Source organism: Trypanosoma cruzi, genomic scaffold (assembly GCF_000209065.1).
Source record: "Trypanosoma cruzi strain CL Brener 1047053517045 genomic scaffold, whole genome shotgun sequence".
In the NCBI taxonomy this organism is placed as follows: Eukaryota; Euglenozoa; class Kinetoplastea; order Trypanosomatida; family Trypanosomatidae; genus Trypanosoma; species Trypanosoma cruzi.
In genome coordinates, this window is record NW_001849548.1 from 58,980 (window position 1) to 84,655 (window position 25,676).

Sequence of the window (25,676 nt, forward strand, 5' to 3'; positions counted from 1 at the left end):
GGCGTTCTTATCTTTTGGTCTGCAGATGTATTCGTGTCAATTTCTGTTCCTGCCTTGTCGTCGCTATCTTCTCCCTGCTGCACATCGATCGTGTCTTTTGATTCTGATCCCTTTCCACCAACTTTTCCCGGTTCCGCACCGAGCCCATTACTCGGCGGCCCTGACGGAGCGGTCACCTGTGATACTGCCTCTCGTTGAGAGGGCGATGGACCGACGTCGGCAGGATCCCCAGGCGTCGCGTTCTTGTTTGAAATTCCTGGGGCCACCGAAGCTGAATTAGTGGCTGGTGCATGGGACGGCAGACTAGAAATATTTCCATTAGAGCCTGAATTCGGAACCAGTTCAGTGTCTTTCGCGCACACGGACGGGCAGCAGCACAGGGCGAGCACCAACAGGGCGCACAGCAGACGGCACGTCATCATCATCGTGAGTGTGGTCGTTCGGTGGTGTGGAGCTGATCTGCACAGTGAGGGACATGGAGAGCAACAGGGGAGACGAGAGGCGCGGCAGACACACACAGAGGGCACACCACAAGAGAAGAGGGCAGCAGCCAGGCATGCACCGTACGCCGTACACACAGGCCTGCCGCAACACCAACACACAGATGGAAGTGGGAGAAGCAAACAGGAGCGGCACACAAGGCTCCACCGCATGCACACACGGCGAGAGCGGTCCGTCGTGTCTGCACCCCTCACGGAGGGTGCGCACACACACAAGAGAAGGTGCAGCGCACACCGCAACACAAAAGCAAAGTAACAATTAAAAAGAGGAGATCCCCGCACACCACGTGAATTGTTGGTCCACGGGAAAGCTAGCCAATATTCATCACAAAACAACTTGTCATCTTGTTGTTGCTGTATGCTGTTGCAATAACGAGTGAGTAGCGCAAGGGCCGTCCGTACAAAAGTGGCGAGCATTCCGTCCGAAACGTGCCGTCGTGCGGGCTGGGGCACCCCAAGCAGTCGCATTCCCAATTCCCAACGACGGGGCATTTCTGCAGTGGATGAAGCGAATTCTCTCGTGGTCCATCTCGAGTGTCCGCGGTTGTGCTTCCTGCGTGTCTTGCCTGCTGGCATGCTTGGCACTTTCTGTGGCGACCTGTGCGCGAGGCGCCTGTCAAGAAGACGCTGGCACCATTGTGGCATCCGCATCCGAGGCCTTCTCAAACCATCGGAACGCCAGGCTGAGCACGTCCGGCATGTGCCCTCATATTGTGGACGGACGAGCGCACTCTGCTGCAGGTTGGGCAGGAGAACTTCAATCCGCCGCTCGCTGGTCGGCAAGGAGTTGCGGCGCTCACGTCGGGAAGAGGTTCCGGCGGAGGCAGAGGCGGGCCGGTCTCCTCAGTGAGGGAGGGACGGCACCACCGACACAGAGGGTTATTTGTGATCCGCGGGGCACGCGCAGGCATGTCGAGGAGTGGGCGGGAATCGCATCGCGCCTTTGCGCTGAGCCGCCGCTCGGGGCACGATGTCCGGGCCGTGCCAGGAATAGAGTCCCCGCCACACCGACAGGTGCCTGTCATACGGCGCACGCGCCCTTCCTTTTCTTCTGGGCATCCCTCCAGTACGGTCACCTGACTGCAGTAAAAAAGTCCACGTGCCAGATTGGGCCGCCCTCCTGCGGGAGGGATCGTGCAATGACTTCGTCGTCAGCGGCCTCGTTGCGTGGGATACCGCAGTGCGATGGAGAGAACATGAAGTTTACATAGCGAACTCGCTGCATCAAGGAGAGCAGCATAATCCAACTCTCTTCAGTGACGTAGTCTCGCATGGCCAGTGGAACGACGCGGGGTGCCTCAATTGCCGACAGGGAGTCTGTTGCCACCAGGATTCGTGTGGGCGATTGGGATGTTCCCAGACAAAAGGTATGAGATGTATAATGCCATCTTCAGTGGCAAGGCACTCTGCTCTATATGAGTATGCGAGCCTGCCAGCTGCTGCACGATGGACCTCCACAGGGAGATCATTTGTCGTGGTGGAGCCGTACAATAGTGCAGCGGATCCAGATGCGAGTTCGGCGAGAGATGAAGAAACGTCTGTCCATAATTCAAAATCATAATCTCCCAGAGAGGAGTAAATAGAGTCATTAGCCGTGCGCTTGACGTCGTCAGAGGCGTCTTGGGCAAAGCGTGGCTGACTAAATTCCACTTTATTGCAGCTCACAGTGTCCCAGGGGAAATACAATGTTGAATAGGAGGAGCACGATTGTGGTTGCGGGGTGTCCCAATAATGTTACATACGCGTTGTAACTCATTAATAACAGCATCTCTCGGAAGCAGGATTGATGTCGCCGCTTTCCTATGCATGGACGGCGGCATGGCCTCCAATCAGACTGCGCCACGCAAATCCTCAAAACATCGGAAAAGTGTGAGGCGTTCGTGTTGTGTGGGTGCGCGGAACCCAATGGTCCTCCGCAGCGGTGCTGGATTGGCGGCCAGGTGGACAGAAGTATCCTTCTTTGCTGCGCGTGGGCCGAGCGATGCAGTGCAGCTGTCGCGGTGCCGCACTTCAAGGCTGTGGAGGTGAACGGGGGCCGGACACGGTGCGATTGCCTCGCCGCCGTCGTGTAACGCACTGTGGAAGCACCCAATCAGAAAGTATCGCGTGGTTTGCTGGGACGCCCCAGCCTCTGCACCCGGCCGCAGCTGATGGCGGCGTGGCACGGTCCGCATCGCAGTCCAACTAAAGCATTGTTTTTTCATTTGCATTGTGGTGTTTGACGAAGGTGCGTAGGAGCTTCCCGATGTGGTGGGATGCTTGCGATTTTGAAGAATGCGTTGCAGGCGCACAGCGTCGTTTTGAGGAGCAGGTGAGTTTCTGCCGCATCAATCAGCAAAAAAAGTCTCGGATGACAGCAGGAAGTACTGCGGTTTCTTCTTTTTTTTGCAAAGCGAATTTATTGGACGGTGTGTTTGATTGGCAGCTTTTGGGCCTTTTGTGGGAGAAAGTGGGAGGCTGAGGGCATTAGAACTGAATTCATTTTGGGTTGCTGCGTTCCGTTGAATTTCGACCAGCCGTGGCACTCTTTTGGGGTTTGACAGCTGTCTCTTTTGTTTACTTCCCACCGCAGCACGTGGATAACACTGATCCGAGGAACTTTTGTTTGACCGCGTGTGGGCTGCTGCCGTGCGTGGTTCATGGACTATGCGATTGTGTGGGGAGGTGCGTTGGAGTGACGAATACTTCTGTTTGGCGTGTCGCGGTGTGTCGAAATGATGTTCGGGAATCATGTGGAGGGTGTTGTTTGTGATTTGTGTCTTCTCTGGTGGAGCCGACGTGTGTGGGGGATTGTGGCATTGCTGGATGACAGTTCCACGCCATTTTTCAGTATTCCTGGATGTGCTGAGGAATGACGGCTGGCGACCAGCGTGTTGGTGCTGCTGGTGGGAATAAGAGCATCGGGAATGGGCCATTTTCTCTTTTCCGTGCTGGAGCCGATGAACTGGCACGAGGGCACCGGCTGCAGGCTGCCTGCCAGCACGTGTGAGCAGCGGATCCATGCACACACCGACGCTCATCGCAAGAGCGCGTGCGATCACAGCGGCCTTTTGTGGCGTGCTTTTGTGGGCATCAGTCCTTCGAAGAATGTGTGAACCAAACGGCTGACTGCACACGAGGAGAATAAGTGCGTGCACTGTGCCGTGTTTCAGCGTCGATGGCAGAGCGGCAGGAAGCCCGTGCTGGCAGCTGAGATCTTTGCGTCGCAAGGGATGTCGGTGTTGATTTTGGATTGTCGAGGGTGAAGTGATTTTGCTGCTGCCCGTGTGTGTGGCCACTCCGGCGGAGGGCGGAGACAAAAGGGAGGGATGCAGGCGCTGCGTGTGTGTGTGCAGGTGCCATGCAACAACGTCACAGCAAACATGCTGCGACTCGGTGACCCTCACATCGCTGTGGTCCTCACTCACAGCCCGGGCACGGCCCACACCGATGCACTTAGTGGACGGAGTGGGGCATCTTTTGAGCGCTGCAGGGAACAGGATGTGTTGACGCAGCCACGACGTGCATGGAGCGTCACGATGGCACAGTCGGCTGTGGCTGGTGGAATATTTACTTCTCGGAGCCAACAGAGAGAGGGAGAGAGCTGCTCCTGCTGCTGGCGTCGTTGCTGCCCTTTGTGGCCTCCCATGCCGATTATTGTCTGTCCGCTGATCATGGGTGGCATGCCTCCACTAGTGACGTCGTCTGCAGGCATTCCACAGCACCAGCGAAACACACATCATTTCGCATGCTTTGGCTGTGGATGTGGTGTTGTGAATGCAGCCGGCATTATTTTGCCCGACTCCTTTTCACTGCCTTGCGACAAATAGATGCGTCCCCGCCCGAGTCATTCACTGCACCTCCGTGTGTTGTACTGCCAGCACAAGACTCTCTTGTTGTCTAACGTCTGGCTGACAGTCAAACACCACAGCGTTGGAACACACAAGGATGTGGACTGCCGCTCACGGTGTTGGGCACCGCTGTTTGGATGCGGCGGCCACACGAGCGGATGTATTGTGGCACAATCAAATGCGTGAAATACGCGGAATCACAGCGGCTGCAGTAATATCAGCGGTGTGGAACCACGGAATATGTGGGGGGGTGATGCATGATGAATCACGGTGAGCGGCATGCGAGGGAAGTGCACCGCGACGGAGCGTCATCCCGCCCTCAGCCTGCAGGGGAATGTACACCCACAAAATATATGGACGAGACACCACCAAACACACATGCCCTTCCATGCAGCAATAAATAGGAGCGAAGGTGCGTTGTGGTGTTTGGGAGTCCACTCACATATTTTAATTTCCACCGCAATAAACGGTGAGGAATCAGGTGTCACAGCAACGAAAAGAAAAACAAACATCTACAGCAGCACTTTACCAGCGAAAGGCAGGAACAACAAACCGAATTCTTTGCTGCACCAACACAAGAAACATTCACAAGGGGAAAAGAAAAGAATTGTGCACCCCGCAGAAATCCCCAACACACGACCCAGGCATGAAGGTTTGCCCTCTGGAAAAAACAACATATGCGGACATCTGCCAACATTCAAAAAGAAATACGAATAAATGATTGCTTGCATTATTCCATTCCTTGCACTTATATTTGCGTGTGCAGCTGCTGCTGCGGTGGTGCCCAGGCCTGCATGGAGTGGTGTGCGCTGAATATGAACGCAGGCCAAAGGCAACTGAATTATTTTTGTGATGAATATTGGCTGCACTTCCCGTGGACCAACAATCCACGTGGTGTGCGGGGATATCCCTTTTTTAATTGTTACTTTGCCTTTCTGTTGCTGTGTGCGCCTATTCCTCTTGTGTGTGTGCGTACCCTCCGTGAAGGGTGCCGACACGACGGACCGCTCTCGCCGTGTGTGCATGCGGTGGAGCCTTGTGTGCCGCTCCTGTTTGCTTCTCCCTCCTCCATCTGTGTGTTGGTGTTGCGGCAGGGCTGTGTGTGTGTGTGCCTGCTGCCGTGGATTGGAGTGTGTGTCGTGCGTGGTGTGCGGCGCACGGTGCATGCCTGGCTGCTGCCCTCTCCTCATGTGGTGTGCCCTCTGTGTGTGTCTGCCGCGCCTCTCGTCTCCCCTGTTGCTCTCCATGTCCCTCACTGTGCAGATCAGCTCCACACCACCGAACGACCACACTCACGATGATGATGACGTGCCGTCTGCTGTGCGCCCTGCTGGTGCTTGCCCTGTGCTGCTGCCCGTCCGTGTGCGTGGCAGAGACTGAGAATGGGCCTAAAGCCGCTCCCGTTCCACCGCCTCCTCCGCCAGAGCCAACACCCCCAACGGCCGGTCAGTTAGGGTCGTCAAGTTTGGAGCCCGTTGGAAAGCCGGGAAATGATGGCGGAGAGGAACCAGGATCTTCCAGTACGGCAGGTTTGGGACCAAAAGTAAGTACCGAGCCAAATACATCACTGTCAGAGGGTACGAAAGAGCAACAAAGTCGCACCGAAACATCCGGAGAAGAAAAAAATAAGGAGTCTGAAACTTCTGCTCAGAAAACCACCACGACGACTACAACAAAACCACCAACTACAACCACCACGACCACGACAAAGGCGCCAAACACCACGACTACAGAGGCGCCAGCTGTGTCGACCACCCGCGTACCGTCACGTCTTCGCGAAATGGACAGCAGCCTCAGCAGCTCTGCGTGGGCGTGTGCCCCGCCGCTGCTCGCCGCATCCGCGCTGGCGTACACCACTCTGGGCTGAAGAAGTGTGTGCGGGCTGTGCGTGCCAGCACTCAGCCGCGGGGATTTGTGCGCGTGTGTTGTGGTTCACTGTACTAAATAAGAGGAAATAATGATCTTGTTTTGCTTCACTTGCTTCTGCTGCCGTGCTGTGTGCTCCGCGTTGTGCCCCGCATCCGCCACGTTGAACGCATCTCGGACACACTTATAAGCATGCGCACTGGAGCCTTGGGTTTGTTTTTAATTTCTTTTTTAATTTCTGATTTTTTAATTATTGTTTTTTATTGCTTTTTAAAATTGTGGTTTGCGGGGCGGTGTGCGAGCTCTGCAATCGTACTGATTCCATCTGCCTCGTGGTGTGTGGACTGCTCCTGGGCTGTTGCCGTTTTTCACTGTGCGTGGTTGAATAATTTTTATCTCCTTTTGCTTTCACTCTCCGTTGACGTGTTGTTAGTTTGTGCTGAGGGCTGCACGCAAGTGACAGGAATGATGGCGATGATGACTGGCCGTGTGCTGCTGGTGTGTGCCCTCTGCGCGCTGTGGTGCGGTGCCGGCGGTGGTTGTGGTGAGGAGTGTTTGCAGGATGAATTCGGCGGTAACTCATATGTGGATGCTTTGAATTTACTGGCGAATAATAACAAAGATGAGCTTAAGGAGGAATGCTGTGAAGCATCGAGGATAAAATAACGTATTTAAACACGTTGAATGACATTATTGCAGATGCGCTGACGGACGAAAAGACGAAGGAAGACAACGAAGCTCACAGAGAGCCTGGCGACTCGAAGGATATGGGGGTGTCAGTTGGCAGCCCAACAGCGAAATGTTCAAAGGCTGCTGGCACGAAGAATGTCGGAATGTCACCTCATCTTTCTCTTTCCTTGAAGGTGGATGGTGGTGTTGACGCCCAAATTCACAGCCCAGCGTCTGGTGCTGGCCACCAGCCGCATTCCGATGACGGTCGCAGTGAAGCAGGGCAAAGGAATCACCCAGAGGCCGAGCGCTGCAGCACAGTCCAAGCAGCCTCGGGTGGATGCAGTCATGTGCCCAGAGGTGACGCAGTGGCGGAAAGATCGCATCAACACAGCGTGGAATTGAAAAGCAAAAAGTTCTACGACAAGGTCGAAAGAACAGAACAAACGGGACTGAAGATGACAGAGGCACGGAAAGGCACGGACGGAGCACCAGCACCACCACAAGATCCAATGAATATGGCTGAACCACAAGAGGATAAATCCCGGAGAGTAGCCGCACCCGAAACAAGCCACGCAGAATACATCTTCAGGCAGCAGCCAGAACCAAACAGCTCAGTCTTCATTTCCCAGTGATAGTGGAACCACCGACAGTTCGGATAACAACGGCACATAAAAGACATCCAAATGCAGAAACGCCTGGTGCCCCACTGAAAGATGAAGAGCGGAACCGTGAGAGTACAGCTGGGAATGAAGACGCAACAACAGTCGGATCCGCCGCTGTGCAAAGTAGTACGACGACGCCTGGCGAGAATGACAGCAGCACCGCGGTCTTCCACACCACCTCCCCTCTTTTGCTTCTTCTTGTTGTTGCGTGTGCGGCTGCGGTGGTGGCCGCGTGAGAGTGAGGGAGAGAGCCGTGCACCGCCCGCACACACACTCGTCCTTCTCTCTCTGTGTGTGTGTTTTGCTTGAGCGCACCCATTCCGCGGGCTGCATGTGCGTATGATGATATGAGTAATTTGTGTGTGTGCTATCCGCCTCTCTCTGCCGTCGCTTTCTTCTGACACTCTTGTGGCGCACAGCTGCTCTGCAAGTATAGGCGCTGCCAAACACACAAGCACATGCGCACACGCACACCATTTGGCACACTCTGTGTAGCGGCGTGAACGCTGAGGACGCACGCACTCTGCGGATGGTCACGGCGGAAACTATGGGCCTCTGTGTGTTGGCGCTTGTGGTTGCCTTTGGCCACGCTCATATCCACCGTGTTGGAACGGCGGCGTGGTCGTGGGCCGGTGGAGAAATCAGCGGCGAACACGGTGACTTCCACGCCGTGGACTCACAGTAACCTTTTGGAGTGGCGGTGCGGAAGAAACGGTCATGATCATTGCAACGCCTTCACGCTCTTTATTGAGCATCCCGAAGGGAGAGCGGTGAAAGAAGATCCGTCCGCATGACTCTTTGCATTCCCGTTTCAGGGCTGCGCATCGTAATGAGGTTACCGTGCGGTGGCGTCACCCCCATGAGCTGTTGGGATAGAAAGGGAGAGCGCTGTGCGCTGCTCCTGCACGTGGGACGGGCGCTGAACAAGTGGTGGCAGGTTGGTGGCCGGTCACACAATTTTTGCGACACCACGAGGAGAGCAGACCAAACACTCCGCGTGCAGGGAGCTTTGTGGCCGATGAAGAATGCGTGCGACGGTGATGGACGTTTCCTCGACGACGGATTGACGGTTTTTCCCTTTAATGGAGTCGGTGCGCACGCGGTGTGTGTGGCTGCCTCTGTGGTCTCCTGTTACTCCGCTGTTTGTACCGCATCCCGACGCATCACTGGCAATAAACTGTTTCCTGTTTCTCTTCCCTCTTTTTTCTTTGCTTCTCTTCTCCCGCATCCAGGCTGCGCTGCTGCTGCTACTCACAAGAAACAAAGAAATGCAATTTACTCAGGCCATGCGCCAGCCACGCCACGCCGCGTCGCTTTTCCCACTGGTGGTGTTGCTGCTGATATACTGCGCCAGTGGGCGTATTGCCGCCGCTCCCGCCACACAATACCGCTGTGGGTTTAACGCAATGATGGAGAGGAGCGGCCCACTGCGGACTGCGGTGGTGCGTGAGGTGCCGCGCAAGGGACAGGGCGCGATGCAGGCGTACACCGTCGCCACACAGGATGACGACAGTGGCTGGGAGCCGATCCGCATCGCGGTGTCCACGGAGGATTTGGAGGGAGGAACGGGTAGAAGGAAGAGGAAGTACTGCGAAAATGATGGGGATGAGTGCGAAACCGTCTTGGGGGAAAAGGTATCATGCACACCAGAGCATGTCTTGACGGAGGCAAAGAAACAATTGTACACTGGAAAGATTCTACCTGGTGCCGTCAAACTGCACGCTGAGCGGCTACTTGTGAAGCCCGCTTCTGAAAACCTACATGTGCCGACTATGGGAAGTCCGTGCAACTAATTTACGATTCCTACCAGGCACAAGAGTGACGGTGTGCCTGATGCAGATTTTATCATCTACGCTGCTGCTAGGCCATCAGGCACTGAAAGCAGGGCTGTTTGGGCGGCCACGTGTAGCACATGGGGTGATCTTCGTCCTTCCATTGGCGCCATGAACTTTGATCCAAAGTACATGACTGAAACGGCGTGGAGCGTTCGCGTTGCCGCACACGAAATTGCGCACGCTCTTGGGTTCAGCCAAGAGAGTATGGAAGAAAAGAGCATCAAAATTTCTGAGCACAGTGTGCGTGGGACGCACCGCAAGATGGTGGCAGGGAATCACGTTAAGGCGAAGACGCGAGCCCACTTTGGTTGTGACTCTCTCGAGGGAATGGAACTGGAGGACGAAGATGGTGCATCGTCAAGAAAGATCCCTCACTGGAAGGGACGCCACGCGCGGGACGAGCTGATGGCTCCCACAGTTGGTGCCGGCTACTACACGGCTCTGACGATGGCGGTGTTCGCGGATATGAGGTACTACAGCGTGAATTGGAGCATGGCGGAGCCGATGAGCTGGGGCCACCGCACTGGCTGCGACTTCCTGGAGAAGAAGTGCAGTGAAATAACAGATTTCCCCACCAAGTATCCTCACATGTTCTGCGATGCTACTGACAAAGAGACACTTCGCTGCACCTCTGACCGCCGTCACGTCGGGAAGTGCACCGCAACCATCGTTGAAAACAAAGGGAATCTGGCGGATAGGGACGTTTGCCCTGTTATTTCTTCGTACTTTCACGAAATATCGTCCGGGACAAATTACAGGACGTGCTCGGACGTGACTGTGACTTCTCTCCCTGGGTCGCTGACTGGCGGTGACTCGTGGTGCCTGGATGCGGAATTGGTGGAGAAGAAGGACGATAATGGCCATAAAAGCGTCAAAGGAGTGTGCGCACAGGTGCTGTGTGAGGAGGGAACAGTGAAGGTGAAGTACAGTGACAGCAAGGATTTTGAGCCTTGCCCTGAGGGCTCTGTAACCACAGTGAAGTTGAATGGTTTTGAGCAGTATGGGAAGATCAAGTGCCCGAAGTACGGCGAGGTGTGCACCATTGCCGCCAACGGCAGCAGCCTTGTCGTTCCGAGAGCGTTGGATGATACGCGAGAGGAGCGAGGAGAGGGAGGAGAAGCGGCTGTGGCTGCTCCGGCGTTGCCTCCTGGAGCGGAAGCTCTCACAAAGGCGTCCTCTGCCGATTTGCCTGCTGAGGAGTACTCTTCTGCAGAGGGACCCATTGAAGAAGCGTCCACTGCAGAGGCGTCTCCTCCAGGTAAAAAATCTGAAGCTCGAGTAGTGCAAGCGGCATCGAAGCAGCCTCAACAAGAAAGTGAAGCAGAACAAATGACAGCGGTGGATGCATCTGCCACTACACAGCAATTGCCGGCGAATTCATCGCAGGGAAGTGTGGAGAGGGCGACGACTTCGAACATCCCTGCCATTGGAGAAACAACGGGTGATGGCGGCACTGTGCGTGAGAGCAGGACGGTGCCGTTGCTTTTCCTGCTGTTGGGACTGTGGGGGTTTGCCGCTCTGTGAGTCGTGACTGACTGCCGCGTGGGACAATTGCGACCTTCCCAGCAGAGAATTGCGTCCAAGAACTAATTTTTGCCTTTCAAATAAATTTTCCATTTTTTTCTTATTTTAAATTTAATTCCCTGTTTGCTACTTTCTTGCTTTTTTTTTTCCTGTGCGTAATATAAAGCTTTTTTGTGCGTTTTTTCATTTTTCAATGTTTTTTTTGTTGTTTTTTCGTTTTTCTTTTATTCCATTTTCTTTTACCTCTCACTCCCCCCATTTCTTTTTTTTTTTTGCTTTAAAATATTTTTATAGCTTTTTTTTTTTTTTTTTGGTTGTGCGTTTTTCCTTTTTGTTTTTTATTTCTCAATTTCTTCATTTCTTTCTTTTTTGCTTTTGGGGCAATCACTATGGACGTTTTTTCTTTTCTACTCTTCCCTCTTTAATTGTTTGTTGCTGCACTCCTCCTGTGAGGGGTGCCGTGTGTTTCCCGCCCAACTGCTCCACTCGCACACCCACCGACACGCTCATGACGACGGCCCTGTGCGCCTCGCCCGCTGCACGCATGAGGAGGGGCCGCGACGAACGGCGCGCTGCGGGAGCCGTGACGTGTGGGCGTGCGACGAGGGCCTGTGGGGCGGAGCACACATTTCTTCCCTCCTGTTTTGTTTTCTTTGCGGCCAGGGCTGGCAGACACCCGCAGCGCCACACACACACAGCCACACCCTGCCGCCGTGTTTTTCTTTAAGGATTTGTTTTGCTTTGCGTGTTTATTTCATGCGGTGGCGCACCCTTCGGTGTCGGCCTCGTGAGCATTTCTCTCCCCTCCGATGATTTCTTTTTCTTTTGCTGCGCTCACTCTCCCGATGGAGTGACGCGACTGCCGTCATGTCTGCGTGCTTCTCTCAGTCCCCACACACGAGTGACTGTGCTCTGCGGGCCGCACTCACGCGCCGATGAGAGGGCTGAGGGGAGCAGCAACACGCAGATGACCCCATGAAATATAAACGATGTGCGGACACATGGAGGATCGGACGGTTGAAGCACACGCAACCATCTTTTTAATTTTCTTTTGCGGGCAAAATACATACAGACAGTTTGGTGTGGCCACACGGCAGCCAGGCGATTTTTTTCTTATTTTAAATTTGTGTGGAGCAGCAATGGACGATTTCTTTTCATTTATAATTATTTTGTGTGATGGGGTTTACATAAGACGAAGGGGGACGTTTTTTGTTTTCAATAAATATTGTGTGAATTGCCACTGCTTGGGCTGCGGTGCAGTCATGAGTTTGAGCGGTCTTGTTGTTGTTGTTTCCGTTATGCGTCTCCGCTGTACATTTTTGTGCGTCCCTCCACATACTCTGCTCCCTCTTTTCCACTTCTTTGCTTTGTGTTGCTGCAGGCACACACAAGATGCACGTTGCGGTGGATTTGGATGCACCTTTTGTAGTGCATGCTGGCAGTTGCGTGTGGCGGCTGTTGTCTTCTTCCGTGGCCATGAGGAGAGAGGGACCGCACCCCGATGAGGATGGCCTCGTAGTTATCTAGCAGCTCAGAACTTTAGGCGGTTCTCCCTCAAGATTGCCTCTGCTGCTTGACTGGCGCAGCAACAGCCCGAAATGGCTCTTCTGGATGAGAGCAGGCACCAGAGTGCCCAGCGACGAGGCTCATTGGCTGCGGTGTCTTCCACCAGGGCATTGCAGTGGGCGTGCCGCTGGCGTGGCCTTCGTGGTGCACCACACCTTTCCGTGCGAGCGCCTGTCGCTGCTGGAGCCAACTGCCTGGAGACCACCGCCCTCCGCGTGTGCCCACCGGCCAGCCCCAGCATGTACGTGGTGAACCTCTGCAACCCTTCCTACAGTAATTGCTCACTTTGCTCACTTTGCGGGCAACATTCGTCGCTTAGGCCCCGCAGCGGTTATTGCGGTTGACCTGAATTCACACCATGAGCTGTGGGACGGTCGCTCACCATCCACGACGTCAGGAGAGGGCCTCGCCGCCACCCCAAGCGGCATGGAGTGTGAGCTGTCCGACGACACGGCACAGGCGACTCGGATTAGCGGCCGCAGCGTCTCGTTTCCCGACGTGACTGTGCAACGCGCTCTGCGTGTCTCCCACTGTACTTCCACCTGTTTACATGGACTCGGACCACCATCTGCCATCCCACACTGCGGAGACGGAGGACGGCATCCCGCGACAGGCAGGCATGCTGCCACAACGGAAACATGCCGCCCTTGTCCTGCGTGATGCCGACTGTGATGCTTCCACCACGGCGTGTGTAACACCTCTGGCCGCTGTGACCACATAGTTGTAGATGCGCAAATACACCATACCGCGCGGCAGTCGTGACAGACCAGAGGAATCACGACGGACGGAATGGAGCAGGCCGAGTCTGTTGCGGCGACAGCATGCAACGAGCGTACTTTCTTACCGGGAGGCAGCCTGCCCCGAGCTGAAGCTCTCCGCAAATGGGAGGACCGCAATCATACCCTTCGCCGTGTTTTCTCCATGCTGCTAGAGGCCCGTGCGAAACAGCCTGGTACTCTCTCGAGCCCAGGCCTGTGGTGCTCCGAGGCATGGCGGCACCACGTTCCTGCCCTCTGGGATCGGCTGTGCTGCGGCACTCTTGGGACCGCGTCCGTGCTCTGCCTCTGCAGCGGGCACACCCGCTCGTCCGTCACACTGTCAGCGTCGCACTTGCTGCGATCCCCACTGTTGCCCGCACACCTTGTGCTTGCGTGCCCTCTGGTGACTGAGATATGAATTGGCCCTTCACGCCGTGTGCACCTGACTCGGCCATCCGCGACTGTTTGCGTGGCGTGGCCTCTGGACAATTCGGCGTATAGGATGTGCTTCTGCGCCATTTTGCACCCGCTGCCCGCACAGAACGATAATCAATACCTCACTCGCTGACGGCAGCCTGCGAGGTTCCTGGGAAACGGGGAACAACACTCGCATCCACAGACACGGGAAGGGAAAATGCCGCACGGAGAGAGTTGCCGGCCCATCCCGCTGCTCTCTGCCCTGCTAGGGGTGAGGGAAGTACTGGTCCACCGCCGCCTGTGGGTGAAAAAACGTCACAAGTGTCGAGCGAGCGCATTAGCGTGGAGTGCGAGCGTCGCAGAGGCGTCCCGCGCTGCACCGTCGCCGTCACCGCTCTCTCGCCGTCCAGATCGGCATCTCGACTGCGATCGACACCGTTGACGATGGGCGAGTGCTGGCTGTGCTCGACGGGTTCCCGCGTCTGGGCCGTCGCTCCCAACGCTGGTAGCGCAGTCACCTGCGAGGCGGCGGCGTTTCGGTATGTGCTCGCCAAGAATATTCCCGACAGCAGCTCGCCTCAGCCGGGGCAGCCCAATGCAGCTTCCTTGGACCGCAGCTCCTACCCACCGCGTGGATGGTCTGCTGCGCTGCCTGTACAGCATTCACTTTGCGCCGGCGTTCATTCACGCTGACGGCCGCACGCTTGTTGCCTTGTGTGCAGACATCCGTCTCCGTGCTGCGGCAATGCCAACTGCCGTGTCCCTTGTGGCCACATGGGCTGCCGAGCACAGCCTGAATATCAACGCCGATAGGAGCGGGGCCGCTCTGTTCTGCATCGCCTCACACCGACAGTCTGACGAGGACACGGCCGACCATCGTCTGGGCGATGGGAACCAACGCGTCAAGTCCCACCCGGTGCGTCTGCTCGGCAATGCGATTGATCGACACCTCAATTTTGGTTTGCACGCCACCGTTGCTGCGATACGGACCGTGCCACGCCGCCACCAGCTGCGGCTGGGTGCAGAGGCTGGTGCGTCCCAGCAAACCACGCGATCCCTTCTGGTTGGGTGCGTCCACAGTGCGTCGCACCGCGACAGCTGCACAGCATCGCTCGGCCCACGCGCAGCAAAGAAGGATACTTCTGTCCACCTGGCCGCCAATCCAGCACCGCTGCGGAGGACCATTGGGTTCCGCGCACCCACACAACACGAACGCCTCACACTTTTCCGATGTATTGAGGACGTGTGTGGCGCAGTCTGATTGGAGGCCATGCCGCCGTCCATGCATGGGAAAGCGGCGGCATCAATCCCGCTTCCGAGGATGCTGTTATTAATGGATTGCGCCGCGTATGTAATATTATTGGGATACCCCACAGCCACAATCGTGCTCCTTCTATTCAACATCGTATTTTCCCCTGGGACACTGTGAGCTGCAATAAAGTGGAATTTATCAGCCACGCTTTGCCCAAGACGCCTCTGACGACGTCAAGCGCACGGCTAATGACTCCATTTACTCCTCTCTGGGAGATTATGATTTTGAATTATGGACAGACGTTTCTTCTTCTCTCTCCGAACTCGCATCTGGATCCGCTGCACCATTGTATGGCTCCACCACGACAAATGATCTCCCTGTGGAGGTCCATCGTGCAGCAGCTGGCAGGCTCGCATACTCATATAGAGCAGAGTGCCTTGCCACTGAAGATGGCATTAGACATCTCATACCTTTTTGTCTGAAAACATCCCAAACGCCCACACGAATCCTGGTGGCAACGGACTCCCTCTCGGCAATCACACCACACACATCATCACAACCACAAGCACCAGCAGCACTGCAGACCGTGGGTTAACGTGACCAATTGGCGCATGCTGTACGTAAAAGAAAGCAATTAATGGCTTGACAAGGATAAGAAACACTGACAATATCGCAAAACAAAAGAAAAAAGAAAATAAAATAAAAAATCATGCGTCCACATTCTAAGCAAACCACCAATCCAAAAAACAAAAACATAATGAGTGGACTCAACCACAACAAAAATGAAACAATAAATGGAAAAAAACAAAAAGCCGAAGCGTGGGACGACCAGCGCACACACACTCTCATTGCTCCAGTAAAGCAAAACACACACAGAGGGAGAGAGAGAGAGGTCGCCCACTCAATGCAATAAAAACAAAACAGAAACAGTTACGGTGCTCCGCCCATGCAGCCAGGCAGGACGGCAGCGGTGCGTGTCGTGCAAAAGAGAGCACCAACGGGCCTGCATGGGTGTGCATGCATATATACAATGGGCACATTATTGTGTGTGCTTCGTGGGGTGAGGTGAGGGCGAGAGTCCATGCAAGGGGACACACACACAGAGAGAGAAGGAAGAGTGTGTGTGCGGGCGGTGCACGGCTCTCTCTCCCTCACTCTCACGCGGCCACCACCGCAGCAGCCGCACACATAACAACAAGAAGAAGCAAAAGAGGGGAGGTGGCGTGGGAGACCGCGGTGCTGCCGTCACTGTCGCCAGTCGTTGCCGTTGCAGTTTTCATGGCTGTGGCCGTCACTGGTGTTTCTTTCGGATTGGCATCTTTATTTTCATTTTGTTTTTCTTCTGCTGTCCCTGGGGCATCGGATGCTTGATCACTGTTCGGCATGCCGTTTTCAGTGCTCTTTTCAGAATCATTATTGGCGGCATCAGCGTTTGCCGTGGGTGATGGTGGCCTGGATTCTGTATTGTCGTCTTGGACGCGTTGTAGCGGTTGCATGGGTGGTAAATCCTCAAAGCTGGAATGTCCATTCATTGGTGCTGGTGGTGGCGGTGGTGTTGCTGTTTGTATTTCCGTGTTGTTGGCTGGACTTCCACGTGTCTCTGTAGGTGCCTCACGATTTGCATTTTTTTTGTCTCCTGTTTTTTTTGGTTCTTCTTCGGCCTCCATTTCACGACCGTCAGATTCACCGCGAAGATCTTTTTCTTCTTGCGGCAGGTGATTGAGGGCTTCATTACTCTCGGAATTTGCTCTCGAAGAGGGTCGCTTGACACCCTCAGTGCCAGAGCTGCCAGGTGAAGAAGAAGACGACGATTGATCAGCTCTTTGGTGTTGGGGTCCAGTTGCCGTACCGTCCTTGCGATCGCTCTTACCATCTGTTTTTTTTCCACTAGCTGGATCCAACCCTTCTGGTTCTCCTTGCTGTCCTTCTGTATCTGATCCTTCGGGCTTCGGCAGTAGTCCTGCTGGCTGACCTCCTGGACCAGCCGCTGCACTGCCCTCCGTATTATTAGGTGATGATTCCCCGGTATCCTGAAGATGGTCTGGTACACCACTCAATTCAACATGTCCATTATCCGCAGCCTCAACCGCCTTTATTAATGCCATTCGAGTGGATAACAACACGCAGTCCGCCTTTAGAGACACGCCGTCATCTCCACCATTACTCGTGTGCCTCAAACCGTTCCCTCCGCCCTCACTGCCGTAATCCTCCATCGCGTGTCCAAAAACAGCACCGCACCACAGCACGCAGAGGGCACACACCAGCAGCACACGGCCAGCCATCATCGCCATCACTCCTGTCACTTGCGTGCAGCCTTCGGCACAAACTAACAACACGTCAACGCAAAGCAAAGAGAGACACGTCAAAAAACCACGACGGTACACCACAGAGTACACAGAAGCAGAGCACACAGGACGAGATAGTTTGGATCAGCACGATTGCAGAAAATGCACGCCGCACTGAAAACCACAAGATTAAAAACCAAGAAAACAAAAAAGAAAAAACAAACCCAAGACTCCTGTGTACATGCATGCGAGTGTGTCCGCGATGCGTTCAACGTGACGGATGTGGAGAAGCAACCCGGATCGCACAGCAGGGCAGCGAAAGCAAAAAACAATCATCATAATTTCTCTTACTTTATACATCGGAACACAGTAGACGCGCACAAATACCCGTGGCTGAGTGCTGGCACTCACAGACCGCACACACCTCTTCAGCCCAGAGTGGTGTACGCCAGCGCGGATACGGCGAGCAGCAGCGGGGCACACACCCACGCAGAGCTACTGAGGCTGCCATCGATTTCGCGAAGACGTGACGGTGCGCGGGTGGTCGTCGTGGTTGGAGCCTCCGTATTCGTAGTCGTAGTACGATGTGCCTCTGGCGCAGTGGTGGTCGTTGTTGTAGTTGTGGTCGTTGTGGTTGTCGTGGTTGGTGCCTGTTCCTTAACCTCTTTATCGGCTAGCGCCACTTCTTTATTATGCTCCCGATTTACATCTGACTTATCGGAATCACCTGTTGATCCTGGTAAAAGGCTATTCCCTTCTGATGCCCCTTGCTGACCAGACGCATCTCTTCCATCTTGCAAAGCGGGCGCTCTACTTGGTCCTTCTTCTGCACCTGTCGAAGATGGAGTTGCTGACGCAGAGACGGTCTTCGATGGTCTCTCTGACGAATCGGCCTCCTTATCTGAACTCCGTCCATTAAATTCCGTGACTTTTGCTCGTGTATTGTCGGAATCGTTTGAAACCACTGAATCCTGGGGCGTTGGAGTTTCTGCAGCTTTTTCAGTTTTATCTCACTCCCTGCCGCGCACACATACGGTCAGCAGCACAGGGCAAGCACCAACAGGGCGCACAGCAGACGGCACATCATCATCGTGAGTGTGGTCGTTCAGTGGTGTGGAGCTGATCCGCACAGTGAGGGGCATGGAGAGCAACAGGGGAGAAGAGAGGTGCGGCAGACACACACAGAGGGCACACCACATGAGGAGAGGGCGGCAGCCAGGCATGCACCGTACGCCGCAACACCAACACACAGATGGAGGAGGGAGAAGCAAACAGGAGCGGCACACAAGGCTCCACCGCATGCACATGCGGCGAGAGCGGTCCGTCGTGTCTGAATCCCTCACGGAGGGTACGCACACACACAAGAGGAGGTGCAGCGCACACAGCAACACAAAAGCAAAGTAACAATTAAAAAGAGGAGATCCCCGCACACCACGTGAATTGCTGGTTCACGGGAATTGCAGCCAATATTCATCACAAAAGCAACTCAGTTGCCTTTGGCCCTCGTTCATATTCAGCCCAGGGAATAGAAGAGTGCAGGAAACCATTTATTTGTGTTTCTGTTTGAATGTTGGAAGATGTCTGCACGTTTTGTTTTGTTTTTGCAGAGGGTAAACCTTCATGCCTGGGTCGTGTGTTGGGGGTTCCCGCAGGGTGCACAATTATTTTTTCCTATTTTAAAGTTTTCTTGTGTTGGTGCAGCCAACAATTCGGTTTGTGCTGTTCCTGCCCTTCGCTGGTAAAGTGCTGCAGTAGATGTTTTTATTTCCTCCTTCGTTGCTGTGGCACCTGATTCCTCACCGTTTATTGCGGTGGAAATGAAAATATGTGAGTGGACTCCCACGCACCAGAACGCACATTCGCTCCTATTTATTGGTGCACGGAAGGGCATGTGTGTTTGGTGGTGTCTCGTCTATATATTTTGTGGGTGTACATTCCCCTGCAGGCTGAGGGCGGGGTGACGCTCTCTCGCGGTGCACTTCCCTCGCATGCCGCCCACTGTGATTCATCATGCATCACCCTCTCACGTACTCCGTGGTGCCACACCGCTGATATTATTGCAGCCGCTGTGGTTCCGCGTACTTCACGCACTTGATTGTGCCACAATACATCCGCTCGTGTGGCCGCCGCATCCAAACAGCGGTGCCCAACACCGTGAGCGGCAGTCCACATCCTTGTGTGTTCCAACGCTGTGGTGTTGGACTGTCAGCCAGGCGTCAGACAACAGGAGAGTCTTGTGCTGGCAGTACAGCACACGGAGCTGCAGTGAATGACTCGGGCGGGGACGCATCTATTTGTCGCAATGCAGTGAAAAGGAGTCGGGCGAAATAATGCCGGCTGCATGCACAACACCACATGCACAGCCAAAGCATGCGACGTGGTGTGTGTTTCACTGGTGCTGTGGAATGCCTGCAGACGACGTCACTAGTGGAGGCATGCCACCCATGATCAGCGGACAGACAATAATCGGCATGGGAGGCCACAAAGGGCAGCAACGACGCCAGCAGCAGGAGCAGCTCTCTCCCTCTCTCTGTTGGCTCCGAGAAGTAAATATTCCACCAGCCACAGCCGACTGTGCCATCGTGACGCTCCATGCACGTTTTGGCTGCGTCAACACATCCTGTTCCCTGCAGCGCCTCGAAAGATGCCCCACTCCGTCCACTAAGTGCATCGATGTGGGCCGTGCCTCGGCTGCTCGTGAGGACCACAGCGATGCAGGGGTCACCGAGTCGCAGCATGTTTGTTGTGACGCTGTTGCATGGCACCTGCACACACACACACGCAGCGCCTGCATCCCTCCCTTTTGTGTCCGCCCTCCGCCGGAGTGGCCACACACACGGGCAGCAGCAAAATCACTTCACCCTCGACAATCCAAAATCAATACCGACATCCCTCGCGACGCAACGATCTCGGTTGCCAGCACGGGCTTCCTGTCGCTCTGCCATCGACGCTGAAACACGGCACAGTGCACGCACTTATTTTCCTCGTGTGCAGTCAGCCGTTTGGTTCACACACTCTTCGACGGGCTGACGCCCATAAAAGCACGCCACAAAATGCCACCGTGATCGCACAAGCTCTTGCGATGAGCGTCGGTGTGTGCATGGATCCGCTGCTCACACGTGCTGGCAGGCAGCCTGCAGCCGGTGCCCTCGTGCCAGTTCATCGGCTCCAGCACGGAAAAGAGAAAATGGACTATTCCCGATGCACTTATTCCTACCAGCAGCACCAACACGCTGGTCGCCAGCCGTCATTCCTCAGCACATCCAGGAATGCTGAAAAGTGACGTGGAGCTGTCAGCCAGCAACGCCGCAATCCCCCGCACACATGTCGGCTCCACCAGAGAGGAAACACAAATCACAAACAACACCCTCCACATGCCATCCGAACGTCATTCCGACACACCGCGACACGCCAAACAGAAGTATTCGTCACTCCAACGCACCTCCCCACACAATCACATGGTCCATGCACCACGCACGGCAGCAGCCCACACGCGGTCAAACAAATGTTCCTCGGATCAGTGTTATCCACCTGCTGCGGTGGGAAGTAAGCAAAAGAGACAGCTGTCAAACCCCAAAAGAGTGCCACGGCTGGTCGAAATTCAACGGAACGCAGCCACACAATGAATTCAGTCCTCATGCCCTCAGCCTCCCACCTTCCCCACAAAAGACCCAATAACCGCAAATCAAATGCACTGTCCAATAAAATTGCTGTAAAACACCAAATTAAGCCGCAGTGCCTTATGCTGTAATCCAAGACACTGTTGTCGCCTTCACGGAGGCAGGCGCACATCTGTTATCCACAACGACGCTGAATACCTGCAACGGCTTCTTCAAAACGCATTTCCCCTACTGAATCAGAAAACGCCAATGCACCATCGGCCCGTACCAAAATTTAAAAAACAGCAAAATTCTTCACACAGACACAAAAGTAGACCGCACTACTCCGCCATCAGCTGCGGCTGGGAGCGGAGGCTGGTGCGTCCCAGCACACCATGCAGTTCTTTCTGGTTGGGTGCGTCCATAGTGCGTTACACGACGGCGGCGAGACAATCGCACCGTGTCCGGCTCCCATTCACCTCCACGGCCTGGAAGTGCGGCACCGCGACAGCTGCACTGCATCGCTCGGCCCACGCGCAGCAAAGAAGGATAATCCTGTCCACCTGGCCGCCAGTCCAGCACCGCTGCGGAGGACCATTGGGTTCCGCGCACCCACACAACACGAACGCCTCACACTTTTCCGATGTATTGAGGACGTGTGTGGCGCAGTCTGATTGGAGGCCATGCCGCCGTCCATGCATGGGAAAGCGGCGGCATCAATCCCGCTTCCGAGGATGCTGTTATTAATGGATTGCGCCGCGTATGTAATATTATTGGGATACCCCACAGCCACAATCGTGCTCCTTCTATTCAACATCGTATTTTCCCCTGGGACACTGTGAGCTGCAATAAAGTGGAATTTATCAGCCACGCTTTGCCCAAGACGCCTCTGACGACGTCAAGCGCACGGCTTTTGATTCTATTTACTCCTCTCTGGGAGATTATGATTTTGAATTATGGACAGACGTTTCTTCTTCTCTCTCCGAACTCGCATCTGGATCCGCTGCACTATTGTATGGCTCCACCACGACAAATGATCTCCCTGTGGAGGTCCATCGTGCAGCAGCTGGCAGGCTCGCATACTCATATAGAGCAGAGTGCCTTGCCACTGAAAATGGCATTATACATCTCATACCTTTTGTCTGGGAAACATCCCAATCGCCCACACGAATCCTGGTGGCAACAGACTCCCTGTCGGCAATTGAGGCACCCCGCGTCGTCCCACTGGCCATGCGAGGCAAAGTCACTGAAGAGAGTTGGATTATGCTGCTCTCCTTGATGCAGCGAGTTCGCTATGTAAACTTCATGATCTCTCCATCGCACTGCGGTATCCCACGCAATGAGGCCACTGACGAAGAAGCCGTGATTGCACGATCCCTCCCGCAGGAGGGCGGCCCAATCTGGCACGTGGACTTCCTCGCTGCAGTCAGGTGACCGTACTGGAGGGATGCCCAGAAGAAAAGAAGGCGCGTGCGCCGTATGACAGGCACCTGTCGGTGTGGCAAGGACTCTATTCCTGGTTTCGATCCGGACATCGTGCCCCGAGCGGCGGCTCTGCACAAAGGCACGGTGCGACTCCTGCCCACTCTTCGACATGCCTGCGCGTGCCCTTCGTATCAAAAGTAACCCCCTGTGTTGGTGTTGCCGTCCCTCCCTCACTGGGGTGACCGGCCCGCCGCTGCCTCCGCCGGAACCTCTTCCCGACGTGAGTACCGTAAATCCTTGCCGACCAGCGAGCGGCGGATTGACGTTCTCCTGCCCAACCTGCGGCAGAGTGCGCTCGTCCGTCCACAATATGAGGGCACATGCCGGACGTGCTCAGCCTGGCGTTCCGATGGTTTGAGAAGGCCTCGGATGCGGATGCCACAATGGTGCCAGCGTCTTCTTTACAGGCGCCTCGCGCACAGGTCGCCACAGAAAGTGCCAAGCATGCCAGCAGGCAAGACACGCAGGAAGCACAACCGCGGGTACTCGAGATGGACCACGAGAGAATTCGCTTCATCCACTGCAGAAATGCCCCGTCGTTGGGAATTGGGAATGCGACTGCTTGGAGTGCCCCAGCCCGCACGATGGCACGTTTCGGATGGAATGCTTGCCACTTTTGTACGGACGGCCCTTGCGCTACTCACTCGTTATTGCAACAGCATACAGCAACAACAAGATGACAAGTTGTTTTGTGATGAATATTGGCTAGCTTTCCCGTGGACCAACAATTCACGTGGTGTGCGGGGATCTCCTCTTTTTAATTGTTACTTTGCTTTTGTGTTGCGGTGTGCGCTGCACCTTCTCTTGTGTGTGTGCGTACCCTCCGTGAGGGATTCAGACACGACGGACCGCTCTCGCCGTGTGTACATGCGGTGGAACCTTGGGTGCCGCTCCTGTTTGCTTCTCCCTCTTCCATCTGTGTGTCGTGCGTGGTGTGCGGCGTACGGTGCATGCCTGGCTGCTGCCCTCTTCTCTTGTGGTGTGCCCTCTGTGTGTGTCTGCCGCACCTCTCGTCTCCCCTGTTGCTCTCCATTTCCCTCACTGTGCAGATCAGCTCCACACCACCGAACGACCACACTCACGTTGATGATGACGTGCCGTCTGCTGTGCGCCCTGTTGGTGCTCGCCCTGTGCTGCTGCCCGTCCGTGTGCGCGAAAGACACTGAACTGGTTCCGAATTCAGGCTCTAATGGAAATATTTCTAGTCTGCCGTCCCATGCACCAGCCACTAATTCAGCTTCGGTGGCCCCAGGAATTTCAAACAAGAACGCGACGCCTGGGGATCCTGCCGACGTCGGTCCATCGCCCTCTCAACGAGAGGCAGTATCACAGGTGACCGCTCCGTCAGGGCCGCCGAGTAATGGGCTCGGTGCGGAACCGGGAAAAGTTGGTGGAAAGGGATCAGAATCAAAAGACACGATCGATGTGCAGCAGGGAGAAGATAGCGACGACAAGGCAGGAACAGAAATTGACACGAATACATCTGCAGACCAAAAAGATAAGAACGCCAGAGTTGCTGCCAAGACGACCACGACGACGACTACAACAAAGGCACCAACCACGACGACCACCACTGCGCCGGAGACAACACAGGCACCAACCACGACGACGACTACTACAACCACCACCACTACGACTACAGAGGCGCCAACCACGACGACCACCCGCGCACCGTCACGTCTGCGCGAAATGGACGGCAGCCTCAGCAGCTCTGCGTGGGTGTTTGCCCCACTGCTGCTCGCCGTATCCGCGCTGGCGTACACCACTGTGGGCTGAAGATTTGTATGCAGGCTGTGCGTTCCAGCACTCAACCGCGGGGATTTGTGCGCGTCTACTGTGGTCCGATGTAAATAAATAAATAATAGAAAATAATGATTGTGTTTTGCTTCACTTGCTTCCGCTGCCCTGCTGTGTGCTCCTTGCCGATCCCTGCATCCGTCACGTTGAACGCACCCCAGACACACTCATATGCATGGCACGCACACAACTGTTTGCGTGGAGTCACATTTGAGGATGGGTGCATGCGCGCTGGAGCCATACTGTGCAGCCTTTGTTTTGTGTTTACATTTTTAACTTCATTGCTGTTTGTTTACATGTGTTTTGTTTCTAATTGTTTTGTGTGTTTTCTCTGTTTACTTGCTGCGGGGCGTTGTGTGTTTTTGCCCTTTCACTGCTTTCAACTGCCTCATGGTGTGTGTGCGCTGCCGCTGCTGTGCTGCTTCCATTTGTTGCTGTGCTGCTGCCGTTTGTTATTTTGCTGTGGCTGTGCGTGGTGTGTGAATTGTCTCTCCTTTTTTGCTTTCACTCTGCGTTGACGTGTTGTTAGTTTGTGCTGAAGGCTGCACGCAAGTGACAGGAGTGATGGCGATGATGACTGGCTGTGTGCTGCTGGTGTGTGCCCTCTGCGTGCTGTGGTGCGGTGCCAGCGGGGCTGATGCGAGTAATCTCGACAACGACGCAGTTGGTGGCTGCATGGCGTCGTGGGTGTTGAATACGAATAAATCGTATACGCCGAGCGGATGTGACAGAACTGCGCTGACGCTGCCTTTACGATCTGTCTTGTCCATCACTGCCGTTGAGGCTTCGACTGACCCATTGGTGACTGGTACAGCGGAAAATAAATCGGATTTAGCTCCAAATTCATGTGCTGATTTCGGTTGTGCCGGTTTCCCTCCTGGTCGCGGAGACGAAGGTGGAGGCGATAGAGACGACGGTGCTGGCGGTCCTGTTGGCGTTGGAGGTGCCAGTGGCAGTCAAGCTCGTGGCAGCAACGCTTCTGTTGGCGGTGGTGGTGGTTCAAATGGAGGTTCTAAAGCACTTGTTGGTGGCTCTTTGAAGTCCCCTGCTTCGGATGTCAAGTCCCCATCTCCTGTTCTCGGTGATGGTGGCAGTTCTCCTGGGGCTCCTGCAGGAAGTGTAGGTTCTGACGGAAGCAAAGTTTTCATTTTTGGCTCCTTTTCTTCTGGTGGTCGCAGTCAGCCTGATGTTGACAGTCCAGGTGGTGATGCATCTTTGAGCGCTCCTGTTGCTGGTGGTAATTCCCCACCCTCCATCACCGACGAGAGTGATGCGTTGGAGAAGACCGGCGCTGCGGCATCCACAAAGGGAAGGAAACCCCAAGAAGCAGGTGAGCAGTCAGGAGCAAGTCGTGCACGGAACGAATTGCCCAAATTGTCGGCACCAGCGGAGTCAACACCCGAAGCACAAGAAGACTCTCCCAATAAACAAGAAAAACCAAAAAATGAAGCTGCTGGTAGGGCCGCAACTGGAAACGAGAAACGGCGGATTGACGCGGAGGCACAAGGTCCTTCCACCGTGATGTCCACCGCCAGCGCCAGCAACGGTAGGAGAACAACCAACAGCAGTGGCAGTTCCGGCAGGAGGAAGCCCAACAGCACAAACAGACTCGCAAAATTTGACAGAAG

The 25,676-nt window shown here is 54.9% G+C and overlaps 6 protein-coding genes and 3 pseudogenes across 6 annotated transcripts, besides 10 other annotated features; 5 read left to right on the forward strand and 4 right to left on the reverse strand.

Annotated features, from left to right (window-relative positions):
• Tc00.1047053511079.3 (mucin TcMUCII, putative) lies at window positions 1-425 on the reverse strand (the record flags this gene model as incomplete). Its single annotated transcript, XM_806564.1, has 1 exon — window positions 1-425. A coding segment is annotated over one exon (425 nt), but the record flags the coding sequence as incomplete, so codon positions are not given.
• Window positions 1-17,343: a sequence feature (areas not merged during assembly with more than two copies in the genome that could not be assigned to a particular haplotype).
• On the reverse strand, window positions 2,828-3,520 carry Tc00.1047053511079.6 (uncharacterized protein; the record flags this gene model as incomplete). Its single annotated transcript, XM_806565.1, has 1 exon — window positions 2,828-3,520. One exon carries the CDS (start codon window positions 3,518-3,520, stop codon window positions 2,828-2,830), a length of 693 nt encoding a protein of 230 aa, XP_811658.1.
• Tc00.1047053511079.10 (mucin TcMUCII, putative) lies at window positions 5,628-6,197 on the forward strand (the record flags this gene model as incomplete). Its single annotated transcript, XM_806560.1, has 1 exon — window positions 5,628-6,197. One exon carries the CDS (start codon window positions 5,628-5,630, stop codon window positions 6,195-6,197), a length of 570 nt encoding a protein of 189 aa, XP_811653.1.
• Window positions 6,413-6,461: a sequence feature (AT_rich).
• Tc00.1047053511079.25 lies at window positions 6,662-7,768 on the forward strand (annotated as a pseudogene).
• Window positions 8,817-10,562, forward strand: Tc00.1047053511079.40 (annotated as a pseudogene).
• Window positions 11,086-11,266: a sequence feature (T-rich).
• Window positions 14,005-15,339: a mobile genetic element.
• Window positions 16,040-17,173, reverse strand: Tc00.1047053511079.60 (mucin-associated surface protein (MASP), putative; the record flags this gene model as incomplete). Its single annotated transcript, XM_806561.1, has 1 exon — window positions 16,040-17,173. The coding sequence occupies one exon, from the start codon at window positions 17,171-17,173 to the stop codon at window positions 16,040-16,042; it is 1,134 nt and encodes a 377-aa protein (XP_811654.1).
• Window positions 17,344-17,543: a sequence feature (haploid, Esmeraldo-like haplotype).
• Window positions 17,544-25,676: a sequence feature (areas not merged during assembly with more than two copies in the genome that could not be assigned to a particular haplotype).
• On the reverse strand, window positions 17,595-18,257 carry Tc00.1047053511079.71 (annotated as a pseudogene).
• Window positions 17,768-17,816: a microsatellite.
• Window positions 21,120-22,786: a mobile genetic element.
• Window positions 23,338-24,027, forward strand: Tc00.1047053511079.80 (mucin TcMUCII, putative; the record flags this gene model as incomplete). Its single annotated transcript, XM_806562.1, has 1 exon — window positions 23,338-24,027. One exon carries the CDS (start codon window positions 23,338-23,340, stop codon window positions 24,025-24,027), a length of 690 nt encoding a protein of 229 aa, XP_811655.1.
• Window positions 23,775-23,915: a microsatellite.
• Tc00.1047053511079.100 (mucin-associated surface protein (MASP), putative) lies at window positions 24,613-25,676 on the forward strand (the record flags this gene model as incomplete). The annotated part of the gene is made up of 1 exon (XM_806563.1): window positions 24,613-25,676. A coding segment is annotated over one exon (1,064 nt), but the record flags the coding sequence as incomplete, so codon positions are not given.
• Window positions 24,927-25,047: a microsatellite.